The sequence below is a fragment of the Protomyctophum bolini genome, assembly GCF_963924005.1.
Source record: "Protomyctophum bolini genome assembly, chromosome: 14".
Classification (NCBI taxonomy): Eukaryota; Metazoa; Chordata; class Actinopteri; order Myctophiformes; family Myctophidae; genus Protomyctophum; species Protomyctophum bolini.
Window position 1 is genome coordinate 7,360,924 of NC_137875.1, and position 23,129 is coordinate 7,384,052.

The following is a 23,129-nucleotide window of genomic DNA, read 5'->3' on the forward strand; positions in this document are numbered from 1 at the left end:
GCTCAACAGTACGGTCATCATCATCACTATCAGCACAGTGACTGTCACTGAACTGAACCAAACTGCCTGTCCAAGTGTCCATGCGCCTCTACTCTACTCAACACAGCCATGACTACAGTCTGTCACAATAATGTAAAGGTGAGTTATTGTTGGAGACGCGTTCGTTGCCTATTATATTTTATTTATATACACACACACACACACACACACACACACACACACACACACACACACACACACACACACACACACCGTTTTAAAAGGTGGTACCTACTACCTATACAAATGAAGTTTACTATTATTATTGTTATTATTAATAATAATAATAGTTTGGGCTTCCCAAATATACAAAAAAGCTAAATGGGGTCCAGAAAAGGGCTAATACTTTGCCTACTTTGTTAAATCCATTCAAGAGGAAGGCTAGTATTTTTGATTGACTTTGGAAGTTATAATTGCTTTGGTAATTAGTTGGCAATTAAAAGTTACTTAAAATAGTATTAAATATATTTTCTGGAATGAAACCAAGCAGATTGCTTTTACATTGAATTAAAATAAATTTGAAATGGTCCAGACTCCAGATTATAATTTAACTGTATTTCACCATAATCTGTGTATTGTTGAAGTGAAGTGAAGAATTGTTTATTTTGCTCTGCACTCCAAACACTGATGTCTTGTTCCTCTCTATGTTCTATATATTAATTAGACTACATCTCCTCCTCTCAAAGGTGGAGAGCACCATGGAGACAATGATTTCAGTCTGGTCTTAATCCCAGTGTTGTGTTCAATGCATCCAGTCAGTGAGCCAGAGCAGGCAGTTGTTGTGAGGTCTAGTAGTAGCCTGCTACCACCACCATGCAAGCGGGAATGTTTGTATTGAGGAGGAGGGATTAAAACAGTCTTGAGGGGGAATTAAGGCATACAGATGGCTACTCATGTGATGAGTTTCCACTCTGCTAGACACCCCAAGACCTCTGTCTGACTGATTGTGGGCCAGAGGCCAGTGTTGCCATGTCCATTCATTATAAGTGACTTTGGGCTCGTTTATGATCTGTAATGTTGCTTGGTAGTTGTGGTGTTTTTGGGCTTGTTTCTTAAGTGTAGTTGCTGATTTGGGGCTTCTTTCCTAAATGTTGTTCAGTGGTTCTCAAATCATTTTCATGTCAACCATTTTTCCATCTAAAATATTTTGTGCCAGACCAGATTTGTCTTGTTAAAAAGTTTCAAAGCATGTTCAAATTGTTTCACTTTTTTTCAAGATTTTATGTTCAAAATGTCACAATGCAAGCTCACAATGCGTCGCTATTTTCAAATAGCCAATGCTTATGTTTAAAATGTAGCCTATACTCGCTTCTTTTCGGCATGTTTTCATAGACCTCATTGCTTATGTCACAGAATCTGGCAACAGTGATGTCTGGGCTTGTTTTGAAGATGACACAGTGTCTTGGATAAGTCTGATATGATGGAGCTTCCATCAGCTTCTTGTACACGTGAATGTCACTGTAGTCTTAACTGCGTAAGCTCATTCACTTAATTGGAAGACCCATATTGTAGGCTTTTGATCAAATGTTAAATGATGCAAGGTTACGACAGTGTCAGTACACCTATTATTTTATAGCCTGTTTTGGGAAAAGTCTAGTCTACCCTTGTATTTTATTTAAAATAGCATTAGCGTTTCTCATGGAAAACCACTGATACGCACAGTACTGCCTTCCTGCAGGCCTGGTCTGTGACTCTTTTCCGGCTCTAAGAAATACTTGTACAGTATTCCATCCATCCATCTTCAACCGCTTATCTGTAGTCAGGTCGCAGGGGAAACGGCTCCACCAAAAAAACGGTAACCACATCCACATGCTATTAGAGGGACGGTATAGTTGTCCCTACACTTTACATTGGAAGGCAGTCATTTGAAACATTTGATAGGAGGAAAAAAACAAAACAATTGAGAGATCACAAGTGACTCTAGTCTCTCCCCAATGATTTCATTTCATTTCATATTTATTTATTTCATTTCAGTTTGGTTTTTACATATTCATTTTACATATTTTTCTTTTTTTACATATTTAGAATTGGTAAAAACATTAACCATGAATGCCAATCCTGCCTCCAGTGTCTCAGTAATCCAAGTACTGGTGTTTTGGTTGAAACACTCCCAGCTCATTCAGACCTCATTTAGGCTGATGTCATTTCAAGACCTGAGGCTGATTCTACAAATGTTTTCTGAAAAACTCATGTTGCTATATCAGACGAAATGAAAGCCTGGGTATCGAGGCTACTATATCAGTGGTTCTCAAACCTTTTAACGTCAAGGGCCCCCACAATTAATACTAATATAAGACCCCCCCCCCCTTCATCTCAAAATATTGTGTTTCAGGCCAGGGACCCCCAGAAGCAAAGATTCAAGCTAAAAATGTTTGCTTCATCAATATATTCAAATATTTGCACACATTTTCTTTTCTATTTTTGAATATCCAAAGTATACTGACACAGGGATGCTTTCCCGGTTTTTATGGGTTAAGAAGTAGCATGTTGCATGAAGCTGCAGCAGATGAGAAATATTGGAATTCAATATAATATAGTAAACAACATCAGAACCACTAAAGCTGTATGAAACATAGCCCTTTTCTGAATTTAATTTTGGCTCCGACTGTGATGAGCTGCTAACATATTTAGGCTACTGGATTTTCAGGTCTGTCTCTTTGCTCTGTTGCATGGGCAGGTGAGAAGAGGCTGTGTTTGAACACGTCTTTCCTCCAGCATATCGTCCTGTGACTCTCTAGATAGAATCACAGTCGTACAGTTCCCACACCTTAGGTATTGGGACCATGGTATAATGACAGGTGTGAAAGCGGCTTACTATCAGTTTTTTTCTTCTATTCCTAAATCCGGCAGAGTGGCATGTCGCATCATGTTGCTTACGAACAAGTATGTTCACATTATGAGTGTTCAATGGCTTCTGAAACGGCAGAGCTTTAGGGAAACAGACGTTATGCTACATACAAAACAACACTGGTGTAAAAAAGTACTAGATTTTTTTACTACGTAAAAGTATCAATACCACAACGTAGAAATGATCACAGTGCAACACGACGCACTGTGAGCGTGAACTGTGAGTATAAAGGGCTTAAGTAGTTAATGTATGTTTTGTAATAATAATCAATCTACAAACTAACTAGTAACTTAAGTTTTCAAATACTTGTAGTAGAGTAAAAGTATAATATTTGCCTCTGAGATGTAGTGGAGTAAAACTACTGACAATTAGAAATACCCCAGTAAAGTAATACAAAGAACCTCAAAAGTGTACTTAAGTATAGTACTGTACGTAGTTACTTTCTGCAAAACAAAACAATAATCCGGTTGGTTCGCTGGACGGTTCTTTTTATGCAACGTTTCTTTTACTGGCATCATGAGAGCACACTTCTTTGCTTCACAATCAAACATGGAATTATTATATTTCCCTTTAACTTTAACTTTGAAGCCACACAGTACAGATTCTTCCATCCTCAACTTGTCTTAACCTCTCAACGTGGCATAATTAAGTTTTTACTTTTTATATTGTGTGCTGTTGTTGCTTAGCAGGTTGTAATATACAGTGTTTCCCCAAACAGTGGGCCCCAGAGCCATTCTTATGGGTCGTGATTGTATATCCTCCTTTTTTACTTCTATATTATTTACGTAGTTTTGTTTCAGAAAAGAAATGAAACATTTTTCAAAAGAATTTCAGAGTTTAAATTTGTAAACCCATACATTTCTATTTCCAAAATAGAGTATTTGTGTAAGTTTGGGTCTTGGGGAGAGAATTAGATTTCTCTTTTGGCACTTGGGCTGAAACGTTTGGGGATATGTATGTTGCAATAGACCAGGTTTGCATAGGATTGAATCAGATCATGGTTTTAGTTGGTAGGCATTTATCTCAGTTGGAATTTATAATGTATTTTATTTAGCGGTTGCTCCATTACAAAGCAAATAATGTCATCTGTCACTTGTCACTTCGTTTTTGTCACTTTGTAATTAAGAGATTTAGTATACCGGTAGATATTTGTAAACGGGTTCTACATCACCCCATCAGTGTCATTCTTGATAGATTCATATTGGGTTGGATTTGTTTTTTAATGTTTTTAAATTTATCGTAGTAATTGTTTACCCCCCTTTTTTCTTATGATGCCAATTAATTCCGCCACACACACATTTCTGTGTTGTCACTGCTGTTTTATCCTACTGAGTACTGACTCACCTGCCAGTGAGGAGCCCCCACCGGGAGGAGGTAGGGCCTTCCTACCACCCAACACTCCCCGCTGACAGGTGTCACCCCACGCCGTGGGAGTATTTGCAATGACCACCACACCCGCCTGGCTTCCCTCCCTCGAACACAGCCCAATTGTGTTCGGATAGACGCCAGACAAAGCCGGACGCACCACGGGGATTCGAACCCACAACCTCCGTGGTGGTGGGCAGGGACTTTACACTTCGCCACCCGAGTGCAGTGGCTTCTTAAATCGATACTAAAATGTCTTTAGGATGGGACAGCAGGCCAGCTGAGAGTTAATGAAGGTGGTTGGATCATGGCAGGAATGCAGACTCTCCATGGTGTTTACTTATGTCTGGATATGGGATTTCTTTCCTTGGCTGACCGACTGCATACCAGCGTCACGTCAATGCAAAAAGCTAGACTATTACTTATCAAACGTTTAGGGTGGTGAACGCAACAGCATTTCAGAGCTTAAGGGTTATCTGAAAGCTGCCCGCTGTAACATTCCTGTTCTACCCCGGATTTGAACCTATGGGTCTAGAATTTGGACTTTCAGGCAGTACCACTTGTCAAACGAGACACAGGAGCAGGGAAACCAAATGCATCCCCCCACCGATTGTATAAGTTATGTTGTTTATTACATTTTCTAATAGTTATATAGTGCTGACATGTTTAACTTCTTTTCAGGACATGGAAGAGGCGCTTCCCCAGGACAGATAAAACGGTGATTGCGAGGCACAACTCCAAGCAAGGGGGGAGCGGAAGAGGATAATTAGAGAAGCGCGACGGAGACAAAACATCTTCATCCTGGACGTCATCATGTCTGTCTCGGCCAAGCAGGAGAGAACCATCTGCGTCTTTCTCCCCAACAAGGAACAGCTGGACGTCACTGTAGGGGTGTGTGTCGAGCTGTCTGTCATCTTATTTGACCTTACTAAATGTTCATGAACCCATTCCACAAATGCCTTCAAATCGAAATCAGTAGTTCTTCTTCTCACACTTCTCAAGACTTTTCTGAAATGTTCAAAAATGGCAGATGTACAAGCTGTGTGCTGTGTGCTTTTGTATATCTGCTATTTTTGAATATCCAAGGCTAAAATCTAAAATGCCACAGATTCAACGGTTCTCTTTCCATGCCCATGATAGTATTGACAACCTTTTTCAAAGTGTCAATTTGTGCCCTTAGCGATTTCAAAGAGTTTTTGACATTTTCTGGGTACAGACGACCCTCGATTATACTAACCGTAGGCAGGTGTTGTTTCCCTAGACAATTTCATTCCGCAATGGTGGGCGATCCAAAAATGCTCCCTCCATTTGCTCCTATTATAACCACGATCTTTAGCTGCGTTATATTGGCAATTAGGCGATATTTGGACCTCATCGAGTTCACAGATCAGAATTATGTTGTGCGCATGCGTGGCACGGAAAGAATTTGAATGTGTTTAAAAAAAAAAAAAAAAGAATGGCAGATCTACAAACTCACAACATAATGCATTTAGAGCTTGTAGGTTGGCAGCTATCTTTCTTTAATTGTACTAGTATAAAATGGGGGTTAAGTTAAAGTGTTCAAACTGACTGTCTTGGATATTATCTAATTTATCTGGGGACCCCCTGGAACCCCCTCAAGGACCTCATGGGGGTCCACAGACCCCACTTTGAGGAACCACTGCTCCGTATATTAAGTGCAATTTCCTGTCTCCCTGTTCCACGTTTGATGCATACTTTTGGATTAACGACCGTACTTCCTCTCCGCCTCTCCTGCTCCAGCTCAAGTCTACAGGCCAGGATGTGTTCGACCGCGTTCTGGAGCTGCTTGGAATGAAAGAACTCCACTTCTTCGGCCTCACAGTAGTGAAGGGTAAGCCCACAAGTTAAAAACAAATTAAAACGTTTTAAAATAACTCCATAAAACAAACAATGGGGGGAAAGCCATTAATTAGAGGGGGAAAATACTTTAAAGAAGTAGTGAAAAAATAGCAGATCTGCAAAGTCACAACACGTCGTGCTAGTATTTTCTAGTATTTTCACTAGTTTCGTGTCACAGGGAGACATCAAACGTCCCTTTTTTCTTTTAAACCACTGCTGTTAGGTATAAATTGATACCTAGATGAATACTGTAATAGTTTTAAAGGACTGTCTTTACCTTAAAAATGTGAGTGAATTGCCAAGACTGCAACCATAAAAATAGAAAGACCTTAAAAGTAATTTGAAGGCAGACGCAAATAAACTTCGGAGGAAGGTTTCAGGTTTTACAATGTTTTAGTAGGTAATAAATTCAATTCACAGAGAAATGTGTATTTGCATATTCGGATAGTACAATTACAATCAATATAATTTAGAGTATTCAAATTGTTCCAAGATGGATCCGAACTCCCCTTCTGACGGCGTGGGTAATACAATTATAGTCCAAATGACGTAATGTTAGTCCATCGTGATTGGAGGAAAGTCCCACGTTGTCGGTCCGCGCCCACGTGGAGTCGATCCGATTGGTCCAGCACATGGATGGCGCTTGGAGCCGGGAGAGCGTGCAAGCCTGGCTGTTGTCATGACCTGATAACTCTCTTTCCCTACCAACACTCCAGCTGTCTCCTTCCAAGAGCTGTTATCTACTGGCGAAGGCCAAATGCATGTAAGCTAAAACAGGGCTCTCAGTATGGTGAATTTGTGGCTGCAGGCAGGCAGTATAATGGAAGATATTAAATCTGAACCTGGCGTCAGGAAACCCATAATATAAATATGATAAAATAATATAAAGGATAATCTAGGACCGAGATGATTAGGCACGTGGATGGTGACCTGACATTAATAGGATAAGATGAACAACCCGGTGTAAACGGGCAGTAGGGTAGGAGTAAAATGATAAAAAGGGCAAGATGACAAAATATGAGCTAAGATGGAACACAGTTCTAACTGTGCTGACCAACAGAATATGATGAAGTGACCAACTTGACATGACGTGTAAACAACATATCAATTTTAGCACTGCTTTAGCACTTTGAGGTTTGTTTCAAATATAAAGTGCACTACAACTAAACTAACTAACTTATACTTTGTTGTACGATGAATATAGTGACAATAGCCTCACAAGCTTGTAGATCTTTTTGCTATTTTTGAATATTCCTGAAAATGATGGGAAAGTTTCACTGATAATGTCATGCCCAAAATGGGAATGCCAGGTTTAAAGATGAGGTCACACAGTAATGACGCGCTTAACATGTTCATCACATGCACCATGTTTAAAACAAAACACCATGTGCAGTGAATGGCTGCAGTGGGATTCTTTTTTAATTCGGTGGTTCCATTTACACAACACCATTGCGGGAATGGTCAGGACAAATGTCTGCGACAACTAATAATAGGGTAATATCCTTCATTGTTGTGTTCACGCTCTGATTCGGTTTCACTTTTTGTACGAATTAATGTCGCAATGCCTCCGTAATCTTGTATGGGCTCACCTCTTGAACAAGCAGCCTTTTGTTTTTGTGGTGTTGGTCCAGCGACCACTTGGGCCTCGGATTCCAACAATATTAACTTCATTAAGCCAGGAATGCACTCCTGCATTCCACTCCTTCAGTGAAGGGAGGGACGGATTGATGACTGCACCGGGGGGTGGGGAGGGAGAGGGGCGTAAGGGATTGAAACTGGACATGACACAGACTCACTCAAAATAATAAAGCCCCAGTGAAAGAGGAGTGTAGAGAGAGAGGTAGAGTGAGTCAGAATGAGTCAGAGAGGGGCTGGGGGGGTGAGATCACAAATAAATGGATGGATGGTTGGTTTGGAGGAGTGAGGTTTGAATTAAGTAAATCCATGGCGTGGTAAATTGGTTACGCAACACAACGGCAGTTTCCGAGGAAAAAAAAGGTGAATAACGATGACGGATCTGCCAAAAATGTGACTCTTAAACCGTGGTACCAGAGGCAGGGTGGTACGCTGGGTTCTGTGAGACGTAATGTGTTGCAATAATATGTCCGTTCTCGTGATGGTTAAAAACTGCTCTAACAACCCCCCCCCCCCGCCCCCCACTGAGACGGAACATCTTATCATAGATGGTGTTAAAACAAGACCAAGCTTTGGTATTTCATTCGATTTGTTCATCTGTTGACGTAAAACACAATGTGTTGCGTGCGTGCGTGCGCCCGTGTGAGCGCAGTCAAACCACCTGAGCAGCTAGCCAATGGCTGGCTGCTCAGAGTGAAGCTAAACACTGATTAAGGTAATACAAATTTAAATCAATTCAACTAGGCTATATTTTCCACCAGCTAACATTAGCATTACGGCCACATTTGGCACTACATCGCCACAAATATGTGGACCCCCGAGCATCACACCCAATTATATGATCTTGTTGAACCATGGATGTGGACCTCCTTTTAGAAAAACATTGGAATTTCATGTGGAGTTGCCCTCCTTTTGACGCTGTCTTTATTCTGTGAAGGCTTTCTGCAAGATCTTGAAGTGTGTCTTGTGGGTGTTTGTGTGCCCAGTCGGCCAAAAGAGCTTTTGTGAGGTCGGGCACTAATTTTAGATGAGAAGGCTGGCTCTCATTTGGCGCTCCATTTCATTCCAAAATGTGTTGATGGAGGTTAAGGTCCAGGCTACGGTACAGGGCACTCGTCCTCCACAACACATCGTCCTGCAGTATCTTTATGGTCCTCACTTTGTGCACAAGTCTTGCCGGAACAGCAGAGGGTTATCCCCGGCAAACTACTGCCACAAAGTGCAGCCAATTATTTAAAATATCTTTTCTACGTTTGGGGCGATATTATTGTAGAAGAAAAAGGTCCTTATGCACACCTACAGTGGACAGGTGCGTTGGATAACTGGAACTGGAGAAGTAGAGAGAAAAGGGATCCCACACACTGTCTTCACTTGCAGAATTAGATTTATTTATTCAGGCATGCCTGATGAAAGTCTGAACGACCTGCTCAATGAATCTAATTCTGCAAGTGAAGACATTGTGCGGGCGATATTATATAAAAACGAAAGAAATTGCAGATCTGACTACAAAAGTTCACGACACTTGATGATGTGACGCGGTTTATTATTTCAAGAGGTTTTAAAAAATACAGTTTTTTTTTAAAGTTACATTTCATCAATTAAAAACAATTACAACATATTTCAAATGTATTTCATAAATAAAATAAAATAAAATAAATCTTATAAATTCCATGAAAGAAAAAAAAGAAAGTTAGTATTAGTAGTAGTAGTAGTAGTAACAATAGTAGGTCCACAAGCTCGCAACCAACGTGGCGCAAAGTGAGGCTTGTATGTAGATCTTTTATTTTCACTAGTTTGTGTCTCATTTCTCTTTTGGGTCTTGAGCTAAAACGTTTGGGCACCACTTCTGTAGAGGATTTAGATTAGCCCACACTGGAACTAAGGGGCCTAGCCCAAACCCTGAAAAACAGCCCTCCTCCTCCAACAACTCAATAATTAGTAGGGGTGTCCACATACTTTGGCCGTATAGCATAGCTGTCATTCACCTCCCACTAGCCTCATTCACAAATCGCACAACAAGGTTTTCTTCTTTCTTTTCTTCTAATTAATTCCTTTGTTAAACAAATTTTACGCTCGGTTACATGATGTTTTGTTTGGATACTGAGGGTGGTGTTGTTTTCTGCCTGTCTCCCTTCATCCCCAGACAATGAGCACATATTTTTAGACATGGACGAGAAACTGACCAAGTACTTTCCTAAGGATTGGAAGCAAGATTCAGGAAAGGTATAAGATCATGTTTTTTTGGTGTGTTTTTATTATATTATGTGGAGAACAGAAATTATCAGAATATTGTTGTCACAATTGGGAGCATTTAACTTTGACCCACAGCCTTCATTAGCCTATACCGCCCAGCAACAGTCCGCTGGCCTATTTAAGAGTGTCTCGTTATTCTGTAGCATGACAAAAACCTATGCGCGCATCACTAGGCTTAATTCCTTTTGTTTTCAGTAGTGGAAAGTAACTAAGTACATTTACATAAGTACAATTTTGAGGTATTTGTACTGTATTGAGTATTTCCAATACTTTTACTAACATTAAATGAGACATTCTGCATATAACGAGTACGGTACTTTCTACTTTTGGTACTTTTTTTACTAGAGTATTTCTACATTGCAGTATTGATACTTTTACCTAAGTTAAAAATGTGAGTACTTTTCCCCCACCACTGTTTGTTTTCAACACAGGGCTCCCTGAAGAGAGCGCTGCCTCTGGTCCTCTTCCTCAAGGTGCAGTACTACGTAGAGAACGGAAGGCTCATTTGGTACGTCTCAATGTCGTTTTTATCATTCATCTTTTTGGAGCGTGACAATATTATTATTATTTTGTTTCATCACGTCCAATTTTACTTTGCTTCATCTTGTATCCTGTATGGGTTCTCTCTCCTGTTTGGATGACATTGTTGTATTTTCTGATTAGTTAACCCATTTTGACTTTGTCTTCTACATCCTGACAGTTTTCTGAAAAAGCTATGTTTCTGTGTCAGTCGTTTCTTCGATTTTTCAAAAATAGCAGACCCACAAGCTCGTATAGCGCGCCACTCGGTGGCGCGCTATGAGCTTGTAGATCTGCTATTTTTCAATAGCTAAAGCATAACATAATGCTAACACCAAAAGGAGTTACCGGCTTACCGCCCATTAAGAGGTAGCAATGAGTACTATCAGAATATAAAGCAATGTAACACTTGCATAAAGAAAACCACACAAATCACGTAACACCTAGGGCTGTCACGATTACACATTTAAGTTGACGATTAATTGTCTCGAAAATAATGGCTATTATCGATTTGATTGTGTTTTTGGCGTTGGACATATGAATAAAGAGTAAAGACTACATTTCTGTAATCAAAAAATGCACAGGGCAGATATGACAAATATCTGAAATCATACAAAGAAATTACTGACATATTCATTATTTTTTAAATAAAATGCAGAAATAGCTGTTCTACAAACTTACAAGCTCACATTATAAGCTTGTAAATCTGCTATTCCAGCTATTTTAATGTATGGACGTTTTTCAACATGGCAACGCTTAAGACAAAATAATTCCGATTTTGTATTTGTGAGATGCCAACATTCACCCCTTTAATTCTATTGCTTTGGTTGTAGCGTGTCCATGTCCACGTGCCTCTTGTCGCCGCCCTGTAAACTCTTGTAGTCACTCGTCTCCTCTCCTTGCTTCCTCTCCTTCCCCGCGCGGTGCCTGCAGCGAGCGGAAGGCGCGGCATCTGTATTATTCGGACCTGCGGGAGCGGGTGTTGCGCTCCGAATGCCGGCAGCAAGAGGAGGTGTACTTCCAGCTGGCGGGTTACGCCTTGCAGGCTGACCTGGCGGACCACCCGCTGCCCGGGGATGAGAAGGGGGGAACGCCGTACTTCCAGCCAAAGGATTACTTCCCTCCATGGGTGGGTGTCGTCGTGTGGCCTCTGAAATAGACTGTCCAATTAGGGCTGCAGCCAACCCGCTGATTATCTTCTTGGCGATTATTCTGTTGATTAGCTTTTTTTCCCTTTTTTTTTTAAATTCATTGCATAATTCGAGAAGCGTGTTTTGTATTGATACTGGACCGTTTTCCCTGAAGAGACACTTATTCAAGTGTCAATGTTTTTTTTTAAAGGCGCTATATAAGTTGAAGTTATTATTACTTTTATTATTTTAACCACAATGTTTTTTACGTTGTTCAAAGGCGTCATGCAAAAATAGTTTCTTCGATTTTTCTTTGATTTCTTCATGAAATTACTGAAAAAAATCATTGACTTTTAATTCATGACATCTTGTTGCTCTTTTCAGAATATTTTGAAATAATAAATAAAAACAACTGTAGGAAGAAAATAATTAAGGGACCCATAAAAATGTGTCCGACCCAGTGTTTGGGAAACACTGCCCTAGACTATAATAATAGGTTTGTGTTTATTATTATTATTATTTTTGCAGATTGTGGCCAAGCGTGGTTCAAACTACCTCCTGTGCCACGGTCCCAAGGTGCACCGGGAGCTGTGGGGGATGCCGGCGCGGGACGCCGCCCTGCACTTCATCAGGGAGTCGTGTCGACTGGAGGACGTGCCCGTCACCTTCTACAAACTGCAAAAGGTCAGGGGTCAGGTGCCTGTGTTGATTTAATTTGACCAAGGTGGCATTGACACCAGTGCGCTTCGTTTGGGCATGGTGTGAAGGCTCAATCGAATTTGGCTGCGCAGCATCAAACAAACTAATTTGAATCCTGCAATTGCTTCGCTTCAAAGCACACCATTAAATATAGGGGATGAATGTTCCATTGATCAGATACGGCTGAATAACCAAAAAGAGCACTCCCAGGCTCTGGAAGAGCTTGCCCCTTTATATTCGATCTGCCCCGCACATTTGCACAATGTCGCATAAAGAGTTTGCACTCATAGTTCTGTGCAGACCTGGACCGAGAATCCTGACGGGCCCTGACGGCTAGGCGGCGACGCCTGCCGCCCGGGCCCTGTTCAAGGTGGTTTCAGTTCACTTGAGCTGTGCTGCTGAATGGAGGGATGGCTATGGGCCAGTTGCATAACCTTCATATCATCACATCATATCTATCCTGGTTCATTGTTCCGATATCAATACCAGCATCCGATCCGATACGGCCTAAATAAACTGCTGGATCGGGTATCACCATATGCAAGACTGTATATAGTGCTCATTGTATGCTACACAAATAAACAAACAAACAACACGTGCCAATGGAGGGTGTAATGTTAGTCGGAGGAGCCAGCAAAATGGCATTGTCAAAATGGCATTCATTCTCTATGTATTTGTACTACACATGATTTACAAAGTGTTTAACCCATTAAGACCTGAGACCACATTCTACAATTTATTTTCTAAAAAACGTATCGGTGGTCTCAAACCAGTAGCAGATCCAAGCTCAAAACGTGGCTGAATCCTGAATCTTTCAAAGTAAAAATGTTGGACATATGAGGTTTCCACCCGACAGTGAGATGTATTCTTTAATGCACGGGTATTCTGTACTTCCTACTAACTTATGCAGGACCAGGTATCAGAATCGGACTTAACACTTTAACACTTTTTTCAGCTCTTAACACTTTAATCTAGTGTTAAGAGCTGCCTGTGAATGTGTATATTTGTATGTACTGTTTATTTATATATATATTTCGCTAGAGTTACGAGATAACAGGGTTGTGGCTCTTTCGGTGCGGGAACTCCGGGGGGTGGGAGGTGAATTTTCTTTTTTTGTTGTATATATTTTTCTTTTTATATAATTTTATATAATGTGATTTGAAAATGTTAATAAAGAAACTGCCTGGGAGAGTGGAGGAGGGCTGCTGAGCGGTGAAAGGGTTTCTTATCAGAGAGCTCGGATGCCTGTCCTGACGTCTCATCTTTCATTCTGTCCAGGACAAGAAGGCGGAGAGAGGGACGGCGTTGCTGGGCCTGACCCTGAGAGGAATGCAAGTTTATCAGGTGTGTGAGGAGCCCATGGAGAGTGTTATTAATGTGCACATGTCGGCGTACATGTAAGAGTAAAAAAAACAACAAAAACAAATGGTGTCTATGATCATGGAATGCTACCCTGTTGGCTATCGGTATGTTCAGTTCAACAATGCTTCACGATGGGACGCATTGTGAGCTTGTAGATGTGCTATTTTCAAAATATTTTTTATACATTTTAAATCTTGAAACTGGACATTCTGCATAATGAATACTTTTGGTAATTTTTGTATTTCCAGTACTTTCACGTGTATCAGGCTATTTCTATATTGGCAGTATTGCTACTTTTACTTAAGAAAACATTGTGAGTACTTTATTCCACCACTGACGTTGGGAATGTGTGGGGTTGCCACCAGGCAGGCAGCAGTGGTGCATCAGGAGATAGATAGATAGCTAGATGGATAGAGAAGACTGTTGTTTGATGTGCCAAGAGGCCATTTGGGTGGATTAGGCCTCCAAGCATGGCTGATTAGTTAAAGCCAGGGTCAACACAGCGTGACATGGCTCAAGGACCCTGTCGGCTCATATGAAGTAAAGTCCAGATGCTCAAAAGAACAAAAAGATTGTTAAATTAATTAATTAATTAATTACTGCTAGATTATTAGATCGATACAAAATCTTGACGAGGAAGATTATTTGTTAAGTCTGTTTTCAATATTTAACAATACACAGATTATGGTGAAATACAGTTAAATTCTAATCTGGACCATTTCAAATTTATTTGAATTCAATGTAAAAGCAATTGGCTTGGTTTCATTCCAAAAAAAATATAATACAAATTTAAGTCATTTTTAATTGCCAACTAATTACCAAAGCAATTAGAACTGCCAAATCAATGAAGTCAATCAAAAATAAGCCTCATCAGAGCTGTAGTAGGCCTCCTACTAGCCTTCCTCTTGAATGTATTTTACAAAGTAGGCAAAGTAGACCCCATTTAGCTTTTTTGTATATTTGGGAAGGCGTCTTTCCAAACTATTATTAATAATAATACTTCATTTGTATAGGTAGTAGGTACCACATTTTAAGTGTGTGTGTGTGTGTGTGTGTGTGTGTGTGTGTGTGTGTGTGTCGCTCTCTCTCTACGCTTGACATTCATAGGAGGTGAACAACATACGGCAGCTGTTATACGACTTCCCGTGGTCCAACGTGGGACGTCTCACCTTCCTGGTACATGCGCACGCGCTCGCACACACACACACACACAAGCACTTTCTCTTCATTGCACCGTTAAACAACGTGGAGCCGTGCTAATTATTTAATGTGCGTGCACTGACACTACAATGGCACACGGTGTGTATTAATGCCCATGTCGTCGGTCCCATTCATTCATTCATTCAGGGCAAGAAATTTGAGATCCAGCCAGATGGCCTGCCCTCGGCCAGGAAACTGGTGTACTACACAGGCTCTCCGTTCCGCTCGCGCCACCTCCTCCTCCACCTGAGCAGCAGCCACCGCCTCCACCTCAGCCTGCAGCCCGTGCTCCGACGCCTCCGTCAGCTGGAGGAGGTCGAAGGTCAGCGGAGAGCAGTGGACGCATGCACACACATTAAGTTCATCTAGACATTCCTGATATTTTCCATGCCAACGTCGTATCCCAAATAGCCATAGCATATGGTGGGGCGTGGAATTTGAATGTTTTGATTCTTTTTTTGAATAATTTGTAGCCTGCTAAACCATCCCGGTCACGTGAAATTCACATTATCACGTGTCGGTCTGGCCCAAGAGCTGGGTGGGTTAAACTCGCACAATAATCGTATGAATTTGAATTGAAAATCTATTTAATTATTATGTACTCGTAACCCGACAAGGACGTATTTTACGTGGTTCTTAAAATTTCTATGAATTCAGAAAGAGATCGCGCTATACTATCAGCGATCAGCATCTCCGTTGCTAGGAGATGAACCGGAAATGGTCGGTCCGTCAATGAAAGTGTTCCCCCTCGTCCACTTGCTTGATGACTGAAATCTCAAAACCCTTATATCTCGGGTTCTTTTCCCAGATTGCGTTTATGATCAAAATGTCGAAATGTCAAAATGTTCCCGGCTCATAAGAAAAGTGTCGCTGCTCGCGATTACAAAATTCATGCCTCGGGTGGTCTTTTCACTAACTTCCGGTTCAAGACTCTGGGTATTTTTTGCCCCTTGAATAAGTACACAGTACATTATGGCAGTGACTGGACAGACTGGTATTAATTCTGGCTGTCTTTAATATTATGAATTCCCTCCCAGTGTCGATTAGAACAGGATATAGTTTTTCCATTTCACTGTGATTGATCAATAATGTCTGTCTGTTCCCCTCGGGCACGTCCAGAGAAGAAGCGCTACAGGGAGTCGTACATCAGTGACGACATGGACCTGGAGCCTCCGGGCAGTTTGGGGGGCAGCCCTGGCCTGTCCAGGGGCAGCTTGGGGGGAAGCCCTGGCCTGTCCAGGGGCAGCTTGGGGGGCAGCCCTGGCCTGTCCAGGGGCAGTTTGGGGGGCAGCCCAGGCCTGTCCAGAGGCAGTTTGGGGGGCAGCCCAGGCCTGTCCAGGCGCTCCACCAGCAGCTCGGGCATCGAGGCGGACGCCCGTCAGCACAGCATCTCCATGGACAACATGGAGGTAGGCCTGGAACAATATAATACATTTTACAATTTAGGCATTTAGCGGACACTCTTAATCCAGAGCGACTTGTCACTTTACAGTAAGCGAGAACAACACATGGTAATACAATAATCAAATACATAAAAAAGTAGTAAAGAATCATAAGGAAGCTAAGAACCTAGCATATGTCTAACAGTAGAAAAACTGTACAGTAAAACTATGAGTGAGTATACACTTTTTGCTTAATAGTCATAATTGTTTTCATGTTGAAAAAATGTCATAAATGTGACAGCCGTACACGGAGGGAGATAATAATAATAAAATGTCCTAATGGTGACAGCCGTACACGGAGGGAGAGGAAGAAGCAGAGACGTGCTTGAGCTCGGCGGCCAGCCACGGCAGCTCCCAGACCTCTGGCATCGACGTGATGATGGGCTGTAAGGCACGCCCGGAGGAAGAGGGCTGGCACCAGGAGGAAGGTCAGAAGCCGTGTACACTGTAGGGTTCTCAACGGGCCTGGAAATTAAGGCCTGGGCTAGCCGTTTCGACCGAAAATCAACCGATAATTCCCAGTAGGTTACTTATTACGCCGATCTTATCCAGCCGATCGGCTTGCCTGGAGCCTACTGGCTGCGTTTGGCGTTGATGACACGTTAACCGATCTTATCGGTCTAGTCAGGTCTACTGCCTCCCGCCTACAGTTAATTCAAAATTCTGCTGCCCGTCTGCTCACCAATACAAAGAAACGAGACCATATTACACCCGTACTTGCGACTCTGCACTGGCTGCCGGTGAGCGCCAGATGCGACTTTAAAATGTTACTTTTCACCTGAACGGACTGGCCCCTACCTACATCCTGGAAATCAGATCTTCAGATAAGGCCCTACTAGAGATCCCTAGGACGAACCTAGTCACCAGAGGTGGTCGGGCCTTTGCCGCCCGGGCACCTAGACTATGGAATGCTTTACCGGTGCATGTAAGATTAGCACCATCTGTGCCTGTATTTAAGTCACTTTTGAAAACTTACCTTTACACATAATGTTTTTTACCCTTTATATAGGAGATTGCTCATTTGTAACTGCTGCTATGTTGTCTTCTTTTCTTTATGTTTCCAGTTTTTAAACTGCCCTTGATTATGATTTGCCATATGTTGTTTGTGCTTTTTAACCTTGTACTGTACAGCACTTTGGAACCTTGCTCTGAAAGGTGCTATATAAATACAGTTCATTATCATTATCATTACTGAGCCTACTGAAAATGACAAGCCTCCTCATACCCTCCCCTAAACATAACTGCAAGCATGTCACAGCACGGTCCTAATATTAACGCATGTTCGCCAACCTTAATCCTGTCGTTTTGGTCTACTGCCTACTAAAAACGACAAGCCTCCTCATATCCTCCCCTAAACATTACCGCAAGCATGTCACAGCACGGTCCTAATATTAACGCATGTTCGCCAACCTTAATCCTGTCGTTTTGGTCTACTGCCTACTAAAAACGACAAGCCTCCTCATATCCTCCCCTAAACATTACCGCAAGCATGTCACAGCGCGGTCCTAATATTAACGCATGTTCGCCAACCTTAATCCTGTCGGGGTACTGATCCTAAGTGATCACTGCGGACTTATCGATTGATATCAGTGGAAACTGGTGCCTGGGCCCCACTGGGCCGGCCCGAGGCTTGGCCTGGCATGAACAATTCCCATACTTTTAGGTCCTGAAAATCGGAAAAGATCATTAATCAAAAGTCACGCATCCAACAAGCTTTGAACTGAGCAGATTGGACAACGGCCACTTTCGCCCATTTTCGATCGCTGATTTTCGATTGAGTTTTGGCCACTGTCGCCCCAAAACTTTAATAACACAGGCTTGGAAGGTCGGACAGCGGGACGGCGACAAACTAGATACCCGAGTAAAGTCCAGGTATCTGCACTTTGCATGCATGCATCCAACACATTCACTTCCATTTCCGTCTGCCTTACCGTTAGACCGCTATAGGGGCAGTTGAATTCTTTTTTGGGGGAGTAGTAGTTTAAAGTTTCCCGGTCTGACTAATTAGCATACATTTTGTAGGGTCTAGTGCACTGTATCTAAAGTTGACTTTTAACTGAGTGGTTCTCAAACCAGATGGTACGCAATCTGCTAGTTTGAAGATCCCCTGTTCTAAACCAATGTTTTAAATCCTAAGAGGTTTCTGAAAAACACTATGTTGTTATACAGGTGTACACATAGCTAAAATCTAAAATGACACAGATGCTTTCCCAGATTGAATGTTAGTCTGTCTGCTGAAGTGCTACTATGTTGATTGAATGGAAGTGGTTGACATCAACTGTGTGAAATGTCCCCACTTCTGTTGTTGTTGTTGTCTGACGCATGCAAATAAATAAATCTCTCCTCCCCAGACATCCAGGCCAGTACCAGCAGCCCGAAGACTTTTGTAGACCCTGTGGAGATGCTTCATCTGGCTGATCTTCTGGACTTTGTGTCAGTGGACTGTCCAATGGGGGCTGATCTTCTGGACTGTGCGTCAGTGGACTGTCCAATAGGAACTGCACACACTCACTGGCCCGGTGGGAATTACAATTTGTTTAAATAAAATCATGTAATCTATGTTAATTTGTGTTAAATAATTCAGTTTTTTAAAGTCCTATCTCGGAACCAAATGGAAACGATGAATGAACGCATGCATGTTTCCTCCTCAGTAGTCTGCCATTATTGTAGATTTCTAGCAGTGGGGGTCTATGGGTGGTTCCGTTACTATACATCCAAATAAGAGAAAAAAACTATTTTTTCTATAAACAAATACATTTTGCAATGAAATTTGGGGCGCACCTTCATGCACCTTCCCAGAGGATGAACCATCCTGATTAGCGCCACCCTTTGGTCAAATTAATGTTCTCACTTGCACACAGGATATGTCTAATCGGAATGGGCGGATTGCCACGAGACCTGCTGGGTGTAAATGCGTAGATCTTTTCCACCTAAGATACAGTATGTCACAAGGAAAACTTATAAATATCAGTTTCCATTATAGGACTGATTGGAGATGATTGGAAATGAAAATTACTTATACTTGACGATTAACCACTTGAACACCAGCATCCCTATTCTGGAGGAAACATTCACCAAAGATAGCAGATCTACAACACGTCACCACATGTGACATCACAACTTGACGGGTTTTGAGCTTGTAAATCTGCTATTTATGGAGAAGAGATTTGGTGTAGATTGTGGTTAAACTGAAGTGATGATTGATAAATTCCAAATATCCCAAGGCACCCCTGGACTTGTATGACAGCACCCTAGAAGGACTTTTAGTTTCTTATTTTGTCGTTTTTTTGTGTTCTACAGGAAGCAAAGCGTTTCCCCCAGACAGTGACCATGATCTAGGAGCATTGCATAGCCAGGACACTCTAGGACAGGTTTGTTGTTGTTTTTCTTCAATGTTAAATTACCCTCCCTTTCTACCTACTCTTATCATCCACTTAGTTAGAACGATTGTTATAACAATATCGTTATAGAGCGTCGCAGTCCCGCCCCCTTTCAGAACAACAAGTGGCCCAGGAAATTATTCTCCATTCATTTTCTCCATAGGCTTTTCAAAAGGTATTTATTTAAAGACGGTTACGCCGCGGACAAAGCCAACTCGGATCGTGACAAATCATAACAATAATTGCAATGTTTTGGGCCGTTCAAATAATTAGTAAGAAAAAAAAATATATATAGTGTTGTATCCTGCCTTTATTTTCTTCTTTCAAATTATTTGATCGGCACAAAATATTGTGTTTGTTGTCATGATTTGTCACGATCCAAGTTGGCTTTGTCCGCGGCGTAACCGTCTTTATATAAATACTTTTTGAAAAGCCTATGGAGAAAATGAATGGAGAATCATTTCCTGGGCCACTCGTCGTTCTGAAAGGGGGTGGGACTGCGACGCTCTATAGTTAAGGTGATGGTTATTGTGCTTGGTGTGAATGGCCCTTTTGGTGGACCTCCTGTAGTTACTCTGAACAACCCCTAGGGCTTCCCGGACCCCCTGTTGAAGACTCCCGGCCTAAATCGTAATCTAACCCTTTTCTTTTCTACAGTTGCAAAAGCCTACGGCTCACACCTGCGTGGATGGACACAGCCAAAGCCTTCACGACGTGCGTCTCTTCTCCCCTCCTGTGCCACTGCGGACCACCGCGCTGCCGGACGCCTCCCACATCTTCACCTTTGGCCTCCCGGACCCCCAGACAATCACCCAGGCCCCCAATGGGGCCGGGGGGGACCACGGCTACCAGGCTAAACCTTCCTTCTACGGCCGCAGGTCCTCCAACTGCCTTTCCTTGGACCTGCTAGGAGACGAACAGCTGCTGGAGTACATACTCTGAACCCCACAAAGCACTTGATTCCCCCCTTGTACATAAATCTATCCTTTTTACCGTGTGTTCCATTTACACTCCATTATAAAGAGGAGTGTCCACATGTGGAATGTCTTTGCATGCGTTATTATAGCACTGCTTCTCAAAACGTGTGGCCCCTCCAGGGCACTTTCAGGGGGTTCCAGCAAAATGAGGAACAGTTTCAATCACTTAAAGGAGTAAAAAAATACTTAATTTCTATCAATTGTACATACCTCATGAAGCCTTGAATTCATCGGCCAATATGAGACGCAGTAGATCAAAATGTAATTATTGGCTGAGGAATGAGACATGAACTAAAACATTTCCATGAATTCAAGGCTTCATTGGGTGTGTAATTGATAAAAAATAAGTAATGGTTTTGGTGAACTACTCCTTATTATTCAGCTATTGGAAAATAGCAGAGCTCTGGGCTTGTAGATATATTGCCAGCTGGCACTGATCTTTTAAAATGTGTGTGTGTGTGTGTGTGGGGGGGGGGGGGGGGGTCTCTCCGCAGCCAAATTCTGTACATATCAATTTGGGGGTCCTTGACATGAAAATGTTTAGGGGCACTGCATTATAGGACTCATCTTTGTGGTGGCGGTGATGGGCGGCATGCTAGTATTTCCATAAGTATTGAAGAAGCTGAAAAAGATGACGAGAGGGCCTTCTTGATACCAATCTTGTTTTTAGTTCTGTTTTCCAATGTTTTAATCGGAACCTATTTATTTACCTTTTTTATTGTATTGTATATTATGTACATTATTGCACTTTTTTATTACTCATTTCAAACTTTGGTGAACAAAAAAAAAAAACTGTCTAACCTTTTAAAGTTTTGCAAAATTGAAAAACATATTTTATGACTTCTGAAACGGCGTACTGTTGAGTGCATGATTCTTTTTTGTACTGTCAGACCGTTATACTTGCCATGTGACATGCAAAGAACATAAACTTTGGTCACTAACGTGAGCATTTCAGCAGATTGTATTTTCGCTGATTGTTTTCCCCCCTTAACAACACCGAAATCTCTTCACTGAAAATAGCCGACCTACCAGCTCACAACGGTGCATGTAGATCTATTATTTTCGCTGAATGTTCATCGCCGATTAGAGACGCTAGGGTTTGTGTTGTTCAGCAGAAAACTAATCGAATTACCTGCTTGTATTGTTCACCCTCTGCGTGTGTGCGTGCGTGCGTGCGTGTGTGTTTTATATCACTGGTTCTCAATGTTGGTTCTGGGGTCCATGGGGGTCTAAAATGGACCCTTTCGGGTTTGTCACTCTTGAGAGTGTACAACTACAAATGGAACCTAATAGACCCTTACATTTTGGTACATTCTCAGAGTTAGAACTAACACAGAGAATTGTACAGTGGCGATTGAGGTCCCAGAGGTGAAACGATTGTATCAAATAGGGTTCCATGGCCAATGGCAATCTGAGAACCCATCAGCAAATAAAGAAGAAACAGTGTCAGTGTAATCAACAGTCTTGTCTCGAGAGACGAGGCAAATGCATATTTTAAAAAAAAGTTGAGAATCACTTTTGATAGTATTTCATGAAAATGAAATGTGTTTTTGTGTAGAGACTATATGGAATCATTGCGTATACCTGTATAAAATTACACACATTACTACAAAGTGTGTTTTGGGTGTTTTTATGCTGCAAAAATGGTCCAAAAATATTCAACCTTCAAATGGAATGTCAAATATATCTCTGTTTTTCCAGTGTTTAATTGTGCTGTTTCTTACTAATTCATGACCATTATATTTGTAAAGGAACTATTTCTGTTGCTGAGGTGTATATAATGGATCTATTTTTGTCCCCTAAAGCGCTCCTTTTTACCTTTTATCCGTTTACCCAGACATGTCAATAAGGGCATTGCATTCCCTCCACCCGACAACCCAGATAAACTGAGCTTATTGGAAAGTGATTGGGGTGCAAGTGAGTGAGTTATTTCACAAACAGATTTATTTGATGCAAATCATGTTTAGGAAATCAAACAGTGTTATTGACCACTGGTTCGGGGGTCCCCAGGTGACAGTGAAGTGATATTTTAATGACCAACAAACAAACTGGTAAAACACTGATAAGCTCACGCCTCCCAATGAGGCTTTGAGCTTGTATAGATCTGCTATATTTTCACAATATGTATCTGGAACTGATTCAAGCTAAAAAAAAGTTTCGCCTAAAAAGTTTGACTTCCTGGCAAGAAGCCTGCAGGTATAAGCAGTGTTGGGCAATATTACTTTTTCTAAGGAGTAATAAGTAAAGTAAACATATTACTCCTTAGAAAAAGTAATAATATTACATTAGTTATTACTTGGAATCAAGTCTCATCAGTCATTTTCAACTGCATATTCCAATTTCCAACTGAACTGCACACATGTACTGGCTGCAACATCTCAAAACAGACAGTATATTGTATACATAAACATTTGTTGGGC

At 41.6% G+C, this 23,129-nt stretch overlaps 1 protein-coding gene across 1 annotated transcript; it reads left to right on the plus strand.

Annotated features, from left to right (window-relative positions):
• Nucleotides 1–21,166, plus strand: LOC308327813 (FERM domain-containing protein 6). Its single transcript, XM_080781366.1, has 15 exons — nucleotides 1–138; nucleotides 4,934–5,143; nucleotides 6,014–6,104; nucleotides 9,891–9,970; nucleotides 10,432–10,508; nucleotides 11,453–11,648; nucleotides 12,178–12,333; nucleotides 13,627–13,692; nucleotides 14,818–14,886; nucleotides 15,058–15,232; nucleotides 16,030–16,319; nucleotides 16,642–16,780; nucleotides 18,704–18,871; nucleotides 19,653–19,723; nucleotides 20,390–21,166. The coding sequence occupies exons 2-15, from the start codon at nucleotides 5,066–5,068 to the stop codon at nucleotides 20,672–20,674; spliced, it is 1,941 nt and encodes a 646-aa protein (XP_080637492.1). The 5' UTR covers nucleotides 1–138; nucleotides 4,934–5,065; the 3' UTR covers nucleotides 20,675–21,166.
• Nucleotides 21,167–23,129: the final 1,963 nt, after the last annotated feature.